The sequence below is a fragment of the Rhineura floridana genome, chromosome 17, assembly GCF_030035675.1.
Source record: "Rhineura floridana isolate rRhiFlo1 chromosome 17, rRhiFlo1.hap2, whole genome shotgun sequence".
Classification (NCBI taxonomy): domain Eukaryota; kingdom Metazoa; phylum Chordata; class Lepidosauria; order Squamata; family Rhineuridae; genus Rhineura; species Rhineura floridana.
In genome coordinates, this window is record NC_084496.1 from 14,571,007 (window position 1) to 14,589,397 (window position 18,391).

General features: G+C 44.0%; 1 protein-coding gene across 1 annotated transcript in view; it reads right to left on the reverse strand.

Moving 5' to 3' along the window:
• Nucleotides 1–18,391, reverse strand: part of DNAH3 (dynein axonemal heavy chain 3) — a 110,994-nt gene that overhangs the window by 90,576 nt on the left and 2,027 nt on the right. The window contains exons 2-7 of the mRNA XM_061600426.1: nucleotides 15,447–15,590; nucleotides 13,516–13,617; nucleotides 10,539–10,764; nucleotides 8,089–8,161; nucleotides 5,368–5,575; nucleotides 3,489–3,678 (exon numbers count right to left, since the gene is read on the reverse strand). Of these exons, the coding sequence (XP_061456410.1) occupies nucleotides 3,489–3,678; nucleotides 5,368–5,575; nucleotides 8,089–8,161; nucleotides 10,539–10,764; nucleotides 13,516–13,617; nucleotides 15,447–15,479 (832 nt within the window). The 5' untranslated portion in view covers nucleotides 15,480–15,590. The remainder of the gene's footprint in view (nucleotides 1–3,488; nucleotides 3,679–5,367; nucleotides 5,576–8,088; nucleotides 8,162–10,538; nucleotides 10,765–13,515; nucleotides 13,618–15,446; nucleotides 15,591–18,391) is intronic.

Genomic DNA, 18,391 nt, shown 5'->3' on the forward strand with positions numbered 1-18,391 from the left:
TTTCCCAACCAGTGAGCCTCCAGATGTTGTTGGACCACAACTCCCATCAGCCTCAGCCAGCATTGCCAATGGTCAGGAAAGATGGGAATTGTGGTCCAACAACATCTGGAGGCACACTGGTTGGGAAAGTCTGGGTTAAGGTGTTGGACTACGACCTGGGAGACTACGGTTCAAATTCCCACAGCACCATGAAACTCACTGGGCGACCTTGGGCCAGTCACTGCCTCTCAGCCTCATGAAAACCCTACTCATAGGGTCACCATAAGCTGGAATCGACTTGAAGGCAGTGCATTTACATTTTTAAGTATTTTACAACATAAAAATAATAAAACTATGCATAAAAGCATGTAAAAACAAATAAAAACAAGAATTCAGACAAATGAAGACATTGTTGGATCCAGACTAACACTACAATCCTATACATCTCTATCCAGAAGTAAGCCCCATTGTTTCCAATGGGACTTTCTCCCAGGTAGCTGTTTATAGCAGAAATGAGCGACCTTGTGCCCTCCAGATGTTGTTCAACTCCCATCAGCCCCCGCCAGCATGGGCATTGATTATGGGATGTTGGGAGCTGTGGTCCAACAACATCTGGGGGAGTCACAGGTTCCTCATCCCTGGTGAATAGGACAGCAGCCTTAATTGCAAAGTCCAGGCAGGCAGGCAGGCGGGTTCTGCTCCCTATATAGTTTTAGAAGCCTGTGTAAACTTTGATTTCAGAAAACCCATCGAGACATATAATTTAGTCACCAGTATTCATTTTAACAGTTTACTGATTTTGTGTGTTTTAAAGATCATTATGTTATGCCTATTTGTTTTGTAATTGTTTTGTGCATTTTAGCTGTACATATGCTGCTGTGTTAGGCTGTGGTGTAGTGGTTAGAGTGTTGGACTACGACCTGGGAGACCAGAGTTCGAATCCCCACACAGCCAGGAAGCTCATTGGGTGACCTTGGGCCAGTCACTGCCTCTCAGCCTCAGAGAAAGGCAATGGTAAACCACCTCTGAATACTGCTTACCATAAAAACCCTATTTGTAGGGTTCCCCATAAGTCGGGATTGACTTGAAGGCAATTCATTTTTTATGCTGCTTAAGTGGTCTATAAAACTCTCTAAATAAACCTTAGATGTAATCCTATACACCAGGTGTGGGGAACCTCCAGCCCGCGAGCCAATCTTGGCCATTTCCCCCAAACCACATCTAATAGGCAGGGGGTGAGGTTCAATCCTGCTGGGTGCTGTCACATTCCCTGCAAGGAACATGCTGGTGAAGTAGACCCCTCTCCCCACCCCTATGGCCACCCAGTCACCTGCTCTCATCATGATATCAGAAGATTGGCAAGTGATTGGTCCCGCCCACTATCAGAGTTGGCCCACAAAGGGGGAGAGATAAAGATCTTGTCCACCAGGCCAAGAAGATTCTCCAGACTTGCTATACACATTTATCTGGGAATAACTCCCCACTGAAGTCAACAGGATTTATTTTTAAGTTGACAACCATAAGATTGTAATGTTAGTGTGGTATCCAACTAAGTTCTACTCAAGGTTACTCATGTTCATGAGTTTCAATGGATCTATTCTAGGTAAGACTAGCATTGGAAGCAACCCTTAGTCTGGGTCCAAACCAATACGTAGTCTGCTATATATACTGATTTTCCTTGGGAAACAATAATAAAATCTAAAACAAATTCTCTCTTTAATGTAACATTTTCTTGGAAATCCAATCTTGTACAGAATGACTGTCCTCACATTCTGATTATGAGATGTGACTTCAAATAAAACTTATTACCAGCTTCCCCTTTTTATTGATTTTATTTTCCTTGTCTTATCAGGTGAACATGCCCAGACATATAATTCAACAATCTGTTCTCATTTGAGTATGTGTGATAATCCTGTAACAGAACAAAACCCTTCAAGATGTGAAATATTCATTATTGATCATGGGGTAGCCAAACCACAGAATTGGTGGAACATGGAAATCTAAGAATTAAATTTGCCTCACTGTGTAAAGACGTTTGTGGGGGAAAGTGTGCCTTGAGAGAGTGAGTTCAGATTTATTTATTTGTATGCAGTAATGCAGTGGCAAATGTAGAAGTGTAGGATCCCTTCATGAGTCATGCCATGCCCCCTCACAACTTCTCTCTCTCTCTCTCTCTCTCTCTCTCTCACACACACACACACACACACACACACACACAATTTGAGCAACCCCCTTTTGTAAATAAGCACACCTGCACTAGCGATAGGATCCGCAGATGCTGCCCCCTCTGACCACACAGAGGAGAAGGTGGGAGAGGACAGGGACTCTGGGCCACATGATAGAGCAGGGGACTTGGGAACAGCCTCCCCTGCAGGGCCAGACCACAGAGGAACAGGAAGAGGAGGCACCACACCGCATGGCAAGAGAGAGGCTGCAGGCTGGAGTGGGCAAATATCTGCTTAATTTCACTCCCCCATGGGTGGGGCCCTCCTCTCCTGCCTTCTCCATGGTGGCAGGAGTTGGCAGATTAGAGGGGCCAGGAGGGGGGGCACCTGCAAAAAAAGTAACAAGACAGTGTCCTGATGCATCCTGAGAGGACTGCACACCTGTTTGTATGTAGTCATCAGGCAATTTCAAAACAAAGGCTCAACAGAGTGAAAGTAACACAAAGTAACATCAGTAAAAGTTTAACTCATACCCAAATAAACTACAACATAAACAACCTAAAATGCTGAATTTCCCCAGCAGATCATAGTACACCCCTTTAAAAGGGGGGGGGGTTATTCTTTTAAGAAACACTAAAATGAAAACAACATGGGATGAAATGAAATGAACTTATGGAAATCTGAATAAAAGCATAAAACAAACTTAACATTCTGAACCTCCCTGGCAGGACACAATATACTCTCTTGAGAATTTTCTCCTTTTATTAGTTATTGCAGATAGAAAATGTGCAGTCTTCACAGATGAATATTTATCCTGTCCACCCATCAATAAATTAGAGACTCATGGTCAGACCTGTCCCCATCACTCCTGAAAATCTGAAACATGTTGTTATGGGTTGTTTTAAGATTACAACTAAAGTAACTGCCCTAAGTAAAAGTAGTCAGGAGTAAGCGTTTGTAAAAGTACTTTTGTAAAAGACTACTAAGTAGCCAGAAGATGACTTTTTGGTTGATCAAGAATGTATTTAATCAGTAAATCTAAGTGATTAAACACTGGCAGCCCTACTGACAATGTTGACGTGGCCAGATAGGCGGCCTAGAAATAAATTATTATTATTATTATTATTATTAAAGAGACTTCATATCTAATAAATCAAATGTGAGGACACTTTGCCACTCTATATTGGCACCCAAAAACTGCCACCTAAGTGCTTTCCACACTCTACACTTCAAGGTAGGACAGGCTCTAAAATCTAGACTGCAGAATTCTAGTGTTCAGCTTGCAAACCACACAATAAAAATTCAAGAATCATTGCCTGTGCCTGAACTATACTTTTCTCTTACCAATATCTTTCATAAGCCAGATATGATAATCATCTTGAATCTCTTCGGTTAAACTACTCAATAACTTCTCCAGATTTGGGTTGACGAGAAAATGAGTTGGAATATGCATTAAAACTTTGTCCATCACTTCTTTGTCCTGTGGTGCTAGCATGTCTTTCCGGATGCCTTTATGAATGTAATAACAGTATCGCTACAAAGTAAATTTGTATATGTATATCAGTAGACAGAATTACATTATTGGACTGAGTAAAATAAGGCCAAACCAGATGCAACTCAGGAGACCTGGTCCATGGACCTCTCTCACATTACATCTAGTTTGGCCCTAACTCTCTTGTGGAACTCAACCAGTCACGAGCCAAAACTGGGTTCCCCAACTCTGTGCACGACTCTTCCATATAGTGGGCATGGCATGGAGCATCTCTCTACCAAGGGTGGCGTAATGTATTGGCCCTCCTGGCTTCCCATACCAGGAACTGCCTGAGTCAATTCTCAAGCATTGTACTTTTAGTTTCAGTTCCGCATTACAAGAACTTAGGGATGCCAGAGAATTCCCAACAAAAATGGGAAAGGGAAAGCAAAAATTGTTGCAGTTTGCAAGTTTGTTTGTACTCAGGAATAGAAATCAGTCAAGTGAAAACAACTGGTATGTGTTCACAAGGCTGTTCTTTTTTTAAGTCCGCAAACAATAATTCATTTCTTTTTGTAACGTTGTTTTGACTTCCCTTTACGTTGAAATGAACGTAAGTTACATAACTTACATAAATAGTTCCATGAGTTAAGTTAAATAGCGGACAGCCAGACAAACAAATTAGTATTTGCCGGAAAGCAAACTGCAACAGAACAGAAATAGTGCTGATTGTGATGAATGCAGGTTGGAATGGAAATTGCTGCCTTCTTCCTTGCCTAGCATTCAGACTGTTACTATTTTCAGGTAGGATTCATAGTAGCAAATTCAGGCTGCACAATTAAAGCTGATCTGGAACTCCTGCATAACAAACCCATTTCTCCAAAAGATCAGGCTTTTTGCAATAAGGAAAGTGATGGCAAAATGAACTGGAAGGTGTTGGGTAAGAGTGGGCTTTCTTGACACAATATCATCTTATCTCCCTGCAAACAAATCAGAATGGATGTTCAACATACATGTCATCCTGAAGTAACTCCAGTACCCTCCAGACATTCTAGACCAGCCTCTCCCAACCTTTGGGTCTCCAGATGCTGTTGGACTACAGCTCCCATGAGCCCCAGCCAGCCTGGCCAATGGATAGGGATGATGGGAGTTGTAGTCCAACAAAATCTGGACATTACCAGTTTGCCTACCCCTGCCTACGGAAACATTTGCCCTGCAGCCAATATTTAAAGACAAACAGATTATCAAATGAGGCACCGGCAGGAGGAAATCAAAACAAAAGGAATGCAATAATTGCGGGGATGACGACTAGATGTCAATTGTTGTTTTATATTGACATTGTTGCTTAGACCTGGACTCCTCCCCCAAAGCAATCATGCATTTGATCAAAGAATGTGCTCTGAAATATGGGTGCCTCCAGATTATTAGAATTTTGCAAGAGTAATTCAACTGCATATGGGGACTTTCAATTTAGAGCACACCAAATCAACCTTTATATATAAAAAAACCCTCAATTTTTGGAAAGTGAGGGCAAAATGCACTGAAAAGTGTAGAATGAACAAATGACCAATGGGAAGACGCATAAACATCCCCTCAAGCAAATCAGGATGAATGCTCATTCTCATCTAACTGTCCTGCAACACATTAGAAACAATTACTAAAGCTGTGTGCAAGCAAATCAGGATGAATGCTCAATAAACAGGTCCTCTGGAGGGACCCTATGCTTCTCTGTTTCAGAAACAGCTCACCTACCTGCAGATCAGTCTCTGTGGGTAGATTTTCTTCTTTGTTTATTTCCTCCTCATGCCTGAGCATCACAACTAACTGTTCTTCTGGGGTTAGAGGCTGGTTGTCAGAATAGTGGAGAACTCCTGTTTCTGAAGGTTGTCTATCTATTGACAGTTGCCTATCTGTTGTCAGCAGCAATTCCAAACTGCATATTTGGTCTGCTGCTGCAGCTCTGGAATGAAATGCCACCATTTTAGTATGCTAGTAACCAGAAAGGACACTTTGGACAATCCAAATCTCTGGAATATTTTTATTGTTCCCAACTGTTCAATAAATCTCAAGCTTCCTTCTACTTCCCGTAGGCCAGCCTCCCCCAAGCTGGTGCCCTCCAACAGATGCTCTGAACTACTACTCCCATCAGCCCCAGGCAGTATGGCCAATGCTCAGGGATGATAGGAGTTGTAGTTCAAAACATCTAGAGAACCCCAGGTTTTTTTGCGGGGGGGCACTGCCTTAGGCTCATGGCAAATAAAAACACCTAGTTAGGTAAACATATGCATATTTTTCAAATGTATATTATACATGGAAGGATCTGAAGGCACAGGAGGTATGGTCTGAAGGCACATGTAGCTAAGCAGGTCTGGGTCTGGTCAGTGCCTGGATAGGAGACCACCTAGGAACTGTATCCCTGCCACCTTGGGCTATATGATGAAAGAAAGGTGGGATATAAATGTAATAAATAAAGAAATAAAGAAAAATAAAATATATCCATAAACACATTTATATAGATAGCTATAAATATGAATTACTGAATTTGGGTATCAAGAGTCGTAGCTTAGTAATAGAGTACATGCTTTACATGCAAAGAATACCAGGTTAAATGCCAGACTGGGTAGAAACGCTGTTTGACAATTTGGAAAGCCAGTAGGCCAGGGTTTGGGAGCCTTTTTCAGCCCAATGGCTGCATTCCCTTCTGGGGGCCACATGCCAGTGATGGGTGGGGCCAGAGGCAAAAGTGGGTGGAGCAACAAATGTACATTTTAGCTTTGAACTGTTTGCTAATATCTACACAGACTTGCACACCTCTCTCTATCTTCCATCCAGGCAAGCAAGATGTATTATCAGAGTTCAAGGACACATTCCAACAAGGCAAAAAACAATCAAGGAGGGTGCAAAGCAGAGCTGGGAAGGGGTGTGGCCTGGGAAAAGGGGGTGTGACCAGGAGACAGTCCTTAGGACCAGAGAGATGCCTGGAGGGACACATTCAGCCCCCGGGCCTGAGGTTCCTTGTTCCTGACATACAGATATCAGATCATAGGGCAGTGGAAGGACACTACAGCATATAGCAGGGAAGTGCTGAGCTGCTGTGTAGCTATGCAAAGCAGTGCGAGGCCAACATTAGAATATCATGTTACAGCAGCTGGAAAAATGACTCAAAACAGCTCAAATATAAAACACCCCCTTCTCACTCATATGCAGGATGTGCGCCACTTTCCCCAGACGAAATTAGGCTTTTGCAACAACCAGCCAGCAGACTATAAAGAGATAATTACTGCTTGGATCTTGCAAGTCTTAATGATAGCCTTTGACGTATCCGTCAAGTGAACACTTCGATAGACAGAATGATAATATTGTATGCAAGTGACAAAACATGGGTGCATACAGCAGTCTGGTGCTGCTTGACTTATCCGTGGGTGAATCACACACACACAACCCGTCAGTCTGCTTGAAAATCGATTAAAGCTACAAAAGAAGCCACAAGTGACATAGTACAGGGCAGAATGCTTTCCCCTATTCTGAAAGGCAGTCTGACCCGGTATATGGCACCTGCCTTTGGGACAGTGCAATCATCACCCTGTCTAATCAGAAGTAAATCCTATTGAATTCATTGAGGCCCACTCCCAAGTAAGTGGGGTTAGAATTGCAGCTTTTATCACAAATATCAACGTGAGCCCATCAGAACGTAGCACATTTCTGATGCACCACTCACTGCTCAACCGGCTGTCTCCCTTCACTGCTCAAGCGGCTGTCTCCCTTAAATAAAAAAGCTAGTGGTGGACAACGCTCTGTATCATTATAACCACATTTGCCAGGTAGCAAGGCTGGACTCCAGGTGGTTTGGTTTAGACTGAGGAACGTAGGCAGTTGCCTCATAGCAACTCAGATTCAAGCTCCGCCAATGTCAGTAAGGGAAAGGAATGGGCAAAAAAGAAAAGGAAAACAGGATTTTCTTAATGGAACATTTTAAAACTGCAGGAAAAATTGAAGGACAGAAGTGTGCCATTTGGTGAAAACATTCACTAGTGCTAAATAGTGTTGTTTGTAAGCAGAAGGGAAATTAGAGCAAAGAAAATTCATAGGAAACTGCCTTATACCAAATCAATCCATTGGCCCATCTAGCTCAGGATTGTCTACACTGACTGGCAGTGCCTCTCTAGGGTTTTGGGCAGGGGTCTTCCCCAGCCCTACCTGGAAATTCCAGGGATTAAACCTGAGACCTATATGCAAAGCATGCACTCTGCCATTGAGCTATGCCCACTTCTCCAAAAATGTGTCCTGCTAATGGCAGGATTCAAATTCATGCTATCAAAACGACTGGAGCCTAAACCTAGTGCATTAGACCATTCAGCAACACTACCACTGGTTCTTTTGCCAGTACTGAAAGCTTATGGGGCAACAACTGCCATCCAAATTCCTAATTGCAGTATCTGTCAAATAAATTCAGAGCTGCTAACTACACAATACCTGTCAGTTTCACCACCAACACTTCCTGGTGAAAGTTTCACCTTCTTTTCGGAAGGAGCATACTCTTTTGGAGCTGAAAGACTCAGTCAAGAAAAAAAGCACTACTAAAAAAAAAGATTAATCCAGATTTAGGGAGGCATAACAGCCAGTGTGGTGTAGTGGTTAAGGTGTTGGACTACGACCTGGGAGACCAGGGTTCGAATCCCCACATAGCCATGAAGCTCACTGGGTGACTTTGGGCCAGTCACTGCCTCTCAGCCTCATGAAAACCCTATTCATAGGGTCACCATAAGTCAGAATCGACTTGAAGGCAGTACATTTACATTTTAAAGAAGCTGAGCTTTGTAAATTCCAGTATAAACATATACAGTCTGCACCTCCAAGACTAACGTGTAGATCAAAACTGACGTTACCTGCCAGCTTTTGCACTTCCCAGATTGCACTTAAAATGTATATATTTTAAAATATTATTTAATCATATCTTAAATGCTAATTTTATGTGGATTTAATGGGGAAATGGAAGACATGTGTAAGCATCCAAAAGGGGATGAAAACGGGAAATATACAGGACAGAGACAAACTAGGCCCATGTGTGTTTATTGGAGAACTTCCTCTTTCAGCAAGCCTTTTAAGTAGATACCTCATTCAAATCTGCATCTGCATGGAGGTTTTTTTACATATGTTTTGCTTTCTGGATATTTTTAAAGATGTTTTTAGTGTTTTATTGCATGTTGTTTGCCACCTCAGGCTGCCTCTCAGGACAAAGAGTGGGATATAAATTTAAATCATCATCACTACCACCACCAGGCTGCCCTTTTGCCTATAAAGCAGAGTGGAGAGTCTCCTTTTTTTATAACAAGAGAAGTGCATTGGGGAGTGAAGTAAAACATGTCCCCTCCCCTCCCCTATCTTGCCATGCTAAGCTGCTTTTAGCCATTTCTCTCTCCCCCCCCTTTCCAGTTCTGATATTGGAAATGAGGCAGTGATGGCTGGTACCCACTGGGACCGGTGGGGCGAAAAGCAGGGAGACCAATGGTAAGTGGAGCCAGAGCCAATGAGAGGCGGAGCCATTCCCTGACTGGTTGTAAGCAAGATGGCAGGCAGGTGGGGGCTGGCTGAGAGCAGACTGAGATTGGTGGGGCAGTGCCCCACTTGCCCTCATGGACCAGCCTCTACTAAAAGTGAGCCAGACAGCAGGTGGGATGGCTGAGAACATCAGAAGACGGTAATTCAAAGCTATGGCAGGTTTTACTCCATTCTTTTGATAGTAAAATGTACAGCAACCTTTGTCTGGTACACAGACATGCAAACCCATACTTAATGAACACAGGGACCTCTAGCTCATCCCAAAGACTGTCCAGATATTTGAGATTAATTGCTTTGTGGAGCAGTTCCAGTGTTACCACAGGATGCAAAGGGGACCAGCAGTAAGGCACTTAAGAACATCAGAAGAGCCCTACTGGGTCAGGCCCAATAGTCCATCTACTCTATCATCCCTGTTCTCACAGTGACCAACCAAATGCTCATAGGAAGCTCAAAATAAGGATCTGAGTACAACAGCTCCCTCCAACATTCTGAGCATTCCCTTGGCAAAGTGTTCCAAACACAGAGTTCTCCCTGATGGCGGCAGCTGGGTGTGCAGAGCACTGCTAGCACCAGGGGTGTAGCGGAACAGGAAAACAGCAGAGTGCAATGCCACTTGTTCACAGGAGTTATGATGTCATTTACTGGAGCAGTATTTGTCAATGTTCCAAGATTGGGGGCCGCAGGACAGGACTGGCTGGCTGATGATCCCTTTCTTAGATACGTTAGACTCAGACAATGGTCCCATGAACTTCATGGCTAATCAGGTATGTGAACTGAGGTCTATCCAGATGGCAGTGGGGGCTGGTCCTTAAGGCAAGTGGGGCACCACTCAGTCTGACCTCAGCTAGCCGCCACCTGCCTACCTCTTTATTTACAACCAAGCCAGGAGGTACCACTGCCTGTCAGCTTCCTCCTCCTCAATCTCAGGGTTGATTTTGCATAACTCATCAGGGAGGAGGATAGGGACAAAACCAGAATTACTTAGCTGTGCCTGTCATTGGCTCTGGCTCTACATACTGTTGGGCTCCCTGACTTCCGCCCCACCAGTCCCGATGGGCACCAGCCACTACTGTCAGCTGGCATTTTGGGGGGAGGGACTCTCCTTGGGGGTGTGGCTATCAGGAGCAGCTCCTGCACTTCAATATTTACCACGACAACACAGCCTAATCCAGCCTTCGCCAACCTGGTGCCCTCCATATGTTTTGGACTACAACTCCCATCAGCCCTAGCCATATGCTGGCTGTAGTCCAGGTGGGCAAAGGCCAGGCTAGCACATATAGAAAGCCTTGTCAAACAAAATGACAGGCAGACAAACAGAAGCATTTGATGAGAGGTGTGAGCATGTTTTCAAGCACATAGGATACATGGAGATTCAGTTCTCTGTTTTGTGATCCCAAAAGCCTTCTTTGCCCTGACGGTTGAACCTATCTTCTGTAGATCTTTCATCTTCAAGTCCTGTGCAGTGAGGGTATAATTATTGGCGATGGAGTTGCTTGGGCTTCGAAAATGACGCTGCTCTTTAAATGGAGCTGCCAACATCCAGGATGCTCTTTGCATCAGAAAAGGGTAATGGCTGCTCTTTTGGATCATCTGAAATGGAGCGGGGTGAAGAGGAAAAACAGCAGCAACATTAAATTGTGCTAGGCAGCAGCTTCCTTAACTGGAACAAGGTAATAAGAACAGATGCTGGCTCCACTTCAGACTGTACTCACCTTTTAGAACTATCTAACCTGCTTTTGTTTAATCTCTCCAAGCCTGACATTTTCATTTATTTATTTAAAATATTTCTAACCCTTCACAGAAATTGATCCCAGGGGTACAGACACCAACTTAACTTAAAAACATCATATTCCATACCACCAGAAGCATCAACAGAGATAAAAACACAATATATATAAGCAGTCTTTGAAATACAGGCCAGTTTCATCCTTTGAAATAAGGCAAAAGCTAGTATTCTATAAATAGCTGAGTAAGGAAGCTATGTACACACACCATACATTTAAAACATGTTTAAGGCACATGCCCCTCCCCAAAGAATCCTGGGAACAGTAGTTTGTTAAGGGTGCTGGGAACTGTAGTTCTATGAGGGGTAAACTACTGTTTCCAGGATTTGTGGGGGGAAGAGAATGTGTTTTACATGTATGGTATGTATGCAGCTTAAATGTGTTTTAAGCTGGCGCTGAAATAAGAAAAGAGTTGGCGCCAACTTGGGAGGAGGGCATTCCATATCCAGGGAACCACCACAAAAGAAGGCCCTTTCTTGTGTCAACGCATAATCAATCTCTCCTGACAGTGGGATGTCAAAAAAGGGCTCCTCTGCAGATCTTAAAAAATATGGGGAGTCTGGTGCAGGGCTCCTTCTGGTGTGTAAAGTCCTTCATGTTGTTATGACAAATAGCATTTAACCAATGAGGATTGGAGTCATAACCATCTATTTTTCCCCCAGAAAATGTCCTATCTAATGTTATTGGACTACAACTCCCGTCAGCCCTGACTACTGGCCATAGGACTGGCTAGGACTGATGAGAGCTGGTGTCCAACAACATCTAGAGCGCAACAAGTTCTCATCCCTGATTTAGCTGAAGCGCTATGTAACCTCCAGAAAAGGAGATTATTACAATACAAAGTGATTGCTTTTTCCAAGTTGCCGCCTTAAACACACAAGTAGATCCTTTCTTACTCTTTATCAAGCATGGGTTGCATTCAACTAAGCTCTACTCAGATGGAAAATTCTGCCCATTTTGGTTCCCTTTCTCATTTTTCCCAACTTAAATTCAGTTCTCCACATTACCGCAGCAATTGGTGATTTTTTTTTAAATCCTCACAAAAAATATCTAGCATTTTAGTGCTAATTTCTCCTAATAAACTCATTTTATGCAGTTTTGACTGATGTACACACTTTTGTAAGCCATTTATCCTAATATAAAGCATTTTTGTATCTGATTTTCATTCATACATTTTCTTTTCTCTGCACATTTCCCCCTAATATATGCATTATTGTAAACATTGTTTGGTTTATGAACTGCATCACAAAATTCGGATATGTGTGAATTTCAAAGGATGGCTGTGTTTTGGTTCTCCTATTGTTTTGGAAAGTGTGAATTTGATAGATTCGGCTTTAAATGCGAACTGACACACATTTCTCCCCCATCCCTACTCAGAGTAGTCCCACTGAAATTAATGGACCTAGGTTAGTCTATTAACTTCAGGGGGTCTACTCTGAGTAGGACTTAGCTTGAGACAATCCCATGACTGCGCATGCACCCATCCCATGTAGTGAGTCACTAGGGCAGGGATGAGCAATCTTTGGCCTTCCAGGTGTTGTTGGACTTTGGCTATGCTGGCTATCAACTTTTGGCAATGCTGACTGGGTTTTAGAATGATGGGAGTTATAATCTGTCAACATCTGGAGGGCTGCAGATTCCCTATTCGCTGCACTAGGATAACAGACCGTAACATCTCCCAAGGTTTCATAGGTCCCCGAGCACCTCTCAGAACTCTCAAATTCTCTCAGGATACCCACTGGCTCTCCTCAGCAGGAACAGCTAGAAAGGCTTCCTGTTAGGGGCATGGGAAGCTACCATTGGTCCATCTTGCTCAAGCTTGTCTGCACTGACTGGCAGCAGCTCTCCGGACTTTCAGGCAGAAGTCTCTCCCAGCCCTACCTGCAGATGCTGGGGATTCAACCTGGGACCTTCTGCTTGCAAAGCAGATGCTCTACCACAGAGCTATGCCTCAGAGCTTGGGAAAGTTACTTTTTTGAACTACAACTCCCATCAGCCCCAGCCAGCATGGCCACTGGATTGGGCTGATGGGAGTTGTAGTTCAAAAACGTAACTTTCCCAAGCTCTGCCCTTACTCTCCCCGGGCCTTCTGTTGCTAATAAGTTTCTTCCAAGGCAATAGCAATCCTGCCCAATGCAACCGTAGCTACACAGAGGGCTGCCTATGCACCACAATGCCACAGGAGTGCAGAAAGGGCTACCAGATGTGGCTCCTGGTACAACTTTCACTGGGCAGCAGTAGTCTGTCTTGGCTCTCACATTGTTCCCGAGTACTGACCGTCCAGCTCCAAGCCTTTGCATGACCTCCTGGCTCGGCTCAGCTATCCAGAGAAGAGTGTTATGCCATGGACCATATTTCGCAGATCACATTTCATTTGGAACCCAATATTTGTAGCAAGGCTTTATTAAGAATATCCCTGCTCTAGGATCTGGAGACTTGACTGGCAATCCTACTCTGCCCCACTCCCTTTCAGGTTATCACTCATTTCCAATAAACAATGCCTGAAGGTGCCTTAGCACCTGTAACCCAGTGAGCAGCATAAGACTCTTATACATACCTGATAGAGTTCAGAGGGGTCTGCTGCAGCCAAGCCAGGCAAAGGTGGCAACTCTGGTATTTGTTTAGCATGGCTCATATTATAGATAGAATCATTCTGTGCCTAGGAATCATTAAAAAAAGGGTAATGTTCGCAGAAAGCCTATAAAACTAGACAGACAAGGGACATTTAGATCTGTCTAGTGCAGAAAAGGTTGATCTGTTAGGGCCAATGAGGCACTGCCCCATCAACCTCAGCCAGCCCCCACCTGCCTGTCTTCTTACTTACAACTGGTCCAGGGGCTGTCACAAGCTGTCACCTTCCCTCTCCTTAATTTCAGCATTGCCATTGGAGAACTCAGCTGGGGAGGGGGGAGGATGGAGACCAGACTTATTGACTCTGGCTCCACCTACTGTTGGGCTCCCTGCCTTCTACCCTTCCAGTCCCTAAGAGCCACTGACCCAGGGTGGGAGATCCACAATAGGTGGAGCCAGAGCCAATGACAGGCAGAGCCAACTAGTTCTAGTTTTGACCTCCATCCTCCTTCCTGTTGAGTTCTGAAAGGGCAACACTGAGACTAAGAAGGAGGGAGCCAACAGGCAGCACCACCCCCTGGACTGGTTGTAAGTAGTTGTAACTGTAAGTCAGGCAGGCAGAGGCTGGCTGAGATTAGTGGAGCAGTGCACCATTTGTCGTAATGGATCAGCTACCATGGTCTAGATGCTGGCATAAGCCTTTCTTGCACTAGAGCCTGCGGATTGCATATGTCAGAGCAGTATGGAAACACCTGCAAAATCTTGAATTATTTGTATATTGCAAGTGAATGGAAAACATAATCACACACGAAAGAAAATGAGCCCTTTTCAGTTTCTGACCAAACAATGTTCAAGCAAAGCAGTACATATGGCTATTCCGAAAAAGCTGCATGTGATTGTCTACTTCACACACACTCAGGCCAGGCTCTCATCAAGATTATCAGCCAGCATCCAGGCTATACTCCTTCAAAGTGCTCCTATGACTGAATGCTATTTCAGACATAAAAAATCCCCCTACAGAGGGGGAAAAAACCCTGATGGATTAGACCGCAGATACATCTAGTCCAGTATTCAGTTTCCCACAACATCCAACCAGATGTTTCCAAGAAGCCCACAAGCAGGGCGTGAAGGCAACAGCCCTCCACAGCAACTGGCATTGCAAGATACACTGCCTCTGAACATGGAAGCTCTACTGAATATGGAGGTGCTATCTGGCTTCAGAGGATAAGGATGCCAGGAGTCCACTTACAGCGTGATCCAAAGACCAAGGTCAAGTCACAGTCCAAAGTGAATTGAGGGGTGCTCAGTCAGAGAGCCACATCAAGGAGCTAGAGTAAGGAAGTTGTTCTTACAACTTTTCCCTGGGACTGAATGCTTTTATCCAGAAGGCTTCTAAGCCCTTCCATGGGCACAGCTGTTGGCCATTTGAGCTATCAGAGGAGTTCAGTCTACTCATGAGGAAGCTAGGCTGGGCTAGATGGCCTTTGAGGTGCCTTCCAACTCTGTGATTCTATGACTGGCAGCAGCTCCCCAGGGTCTGAGGAAGACAAAGATTGTTTCCCATCACCTGGTACCCAACCCATTTCTCTGGCTTCAAGTTCCATGCTTTAGTTTTAAAAACTGAAAAAGCCAAAGTGTTTGGGAGGAGCTAGTCAATATGGAAAGGGACAGACACTATTAAAAACTAATCCTTGTGCAAACAGCTCCACCCACTGGAAAAACCTGTTTCCCAAACTAATACTTTCCAGCTTACTACACACACTTCACAAAACTGGGAAACTCTCACCAATATTTAACCCCACAAAGCTTCTGAACTGCACATTCATCAGCAAGTACCTTCGCACAAGGTTTTCAAATCCCTTTCAGCTTCTTGTCTTCACCCCAAGGCCCAAACACAGTCCTGTCGCACACACTTACCCTCACAATCTTGTCAATCTGTCTTGGATTCATGATGAACAAACGCCTTCTTGGCTTCAGTTGTTTCTGGGTTGCTTCAAACGTACTAGTTAGAGACGTATCCTTCTTACAATAAATTCTTAGCTAACACTTTGTTTTAAACACCTAGAAACACACAGATTGAGGGGAGTCATTTCAGGAGCTGTGTTCAGTACAGAAACCTATGGAACTGTTGTTATATGTTTAGTTTTCAAAAAATTTTCAAGCCACCAGCTAGAAATAAGTAGGTCTCCCAACTTTGTTCTTCTGTCTAAGCTTGCCAAATCCATGCCTTCTGTTTGACGAAAGACTTCTCGTGTTGATTTTTCTTGGCAGAAGTCCCAAAAAGCACTCCAGATCTTTCCTTGTTCTTTTACCACTTTTGACTGTTTACACCACCCACACATCTCATTATATCCCAGTTTCTCTCTCTCTCTCTCTCTCTCTCTCTCTCTCTCTCTCTCACACACACACACACACACACACACACGGTCTCTGCTTGCTACCAAAATAAATAAATAATCATTCTCCAAGTCCCCTCTTTCCTTCCAATTTCATGCCACCTCTTTTTCCTGTGGAGTTAGCTTTTTCTCCTATCAAACCTGATTTCCACCCTCTCCCATTTGTGGAGTGGTTGCAAAGCAGGGCAAGTTCATGCACTTTTAGAGAAAGGAGATGGAAATGAATGCAACCACAGAGTCCCTGTGAGAAAGCAAAGCAGACACTGGCCTGTTCTGCCTCTTTCCAACACCCGTATTGATTGCACGTCAAAGGACCAGGAAAAGGGGAGAGGGGTCACCTTCTACTTGCCACTGCCCTAGTTACCTGTCTCTGTGACTGGTTGCTGCTTGCAGCTCAAAAAGAACTTCTATGTATGACACTCTCTCTTTCAGTTCTCAGCCAGGGTAGCCAAGGTGACAGCATTATTGTCACTAGGCAACATAAGAATGACTCCTCTCTCCCTGTTCACCCCCTCCCCTTTGGCTGTCCACCCAGTTGTCTGGAGCAGCAACGTCTTTTAGGTTGATCTCTTTTAGCTGGTATTATGAAGGATAGTTGCTGTAACAACTGAAAACCCTGTTGATATGGTAGGATGGATTATTAACTCAGGCTAGGGCTGAGATGAGTGGGAGGAAAAGGTTTTAAAAGATTTAGCTGAGCATATTGATGAAGGCCAATACACTGGAGCAAATATAAGATGGAGGTACTGTTGTTGAGTGGGTCATCTGTCCAGACTTGTGGTGTTCCAAATGGCCTTCAGGGCAGAGTGCCCCTGCCACCAGCTTCAGAAAGTGTGCCAACTATGACTCTTTCTGGACCAAACCTCTTTTGACCTTCAGTAATCCATGTGCTGATAAATCTCTAGGTTAGATTACTGTAATGCAAATGTAGCCGACACGGTGCCCGCCAGATGCTGCTGGACTCCAACTCGCATCATCCTTGCATTGTCCATTCTGGCTAGGGCTGATGGGAATTGAAGTCCACCAACATCTGGAGGGCACCACGCTGGCTAACCTTGCTGTAATGCATTGTGCTGTTTTTGAAGCTGCATGAGGCTACCCCTCAGTCCTTCCAAACCTGGCACCAAGTATACATATCACATAAGAACTTGCAAAAATCTGCTGCAGCAGAGTTACTATTATTTTCTTTCTTACAAGGTGCCATTTGTGAATGTATCTGAACACGTGGTAGTGCCTCTTCATTCCTCTAATGAAAGCTGTCCTCTTCATCATCTGACTGGTTGCACCGCAGAACTAGTCTTTCATGGGCTGCCTTTGGCAGCTGCCTTTGGATGCAGTGCTTAGAGCCAGCATCATAGGTAGGCATCATTGGGTACCTGCTGAGGCCTGCTTCCCTGCAGGGGGCCAGTGTCAACTTCCAGAGACTCTTGGCTATAACTGTTTGTTCAAAAACCAGAATGCTGGAAAACTGTAGCTTTTATTCTGTGCACAGTGGCACCATTGATGTTTTGTATATAAAGAAATTTCTGTGTAAAATATGCTAAAGCCCAACGCGTTTCAGCCTGTGCAGTCAAGCCTTCATCAGGGGAAAATATTAAAACAAACTTTTTCTGGTATCTTCCTTATCGCATGACAACAGCGATAAGGAAGATACCAGAAAAAGGTTGTTTTAATATTTTCCCCTGATGAAGGCTTGACTGCACAGGCTGAAACACGTTGGGCTTTAGCATATTTTACACAGAAATTTCTTTATTTTATATACAAAACATCAATGGTGCCACTGTGCACAGAATAAAAGCTACAGTTTTCCAGCATTCTGGTTTTTGACCTCCTATTTTGTGCTTCCAGTGAATGCTTCACACACTTTTATCTTATAACTGTTTGTTCACCTACCAGCAGCATTCTCTACTACCTTTCTCTTTCACAAGGTAGTTCTGTGGATTTGGTCCAGAGGGAATGGGCGAGTAAATAGGCAGTGGGGAGATCAGTGGGGAGCACTCCACTCAGGGAGGGGAGCACTGAGAACATGTTGTCCAAGCATCCTCCAAAACCTGAAGCCAGCACTGGCAATGCTAAGCCACAGCTCAGTGTTCAGGCAATATAAGCCTAGCCTCCCCTCTCCTCGTCTGGCGCAGCTTCACAAAAGAGATTGAGTGCTTTCGTGCCCATTTTAAATTGACAGCAGTTTAGCATGTCACCAAAAGCATAAACGATGATTAATCTTAACAATGGTTAGTGAAAACAAGCCATCTATTGTGGCATAAGCTTTTGTCGATTAGAGTCAGATGCATAAAGTGGTATCACAATTTTCAAAGCATATGCCATAGTAAAAGTATATAAAAGTGCCAACACCTCTGTGTTGCTTTTTATGTCAGGATTGCACTCTTTAAAAAAAAACTGTCAAACATCTCTCTTTGTTAGGGTGGCCATGTGTTGTCCTTCACAGTCCTCTATTTTAAGGGCTGT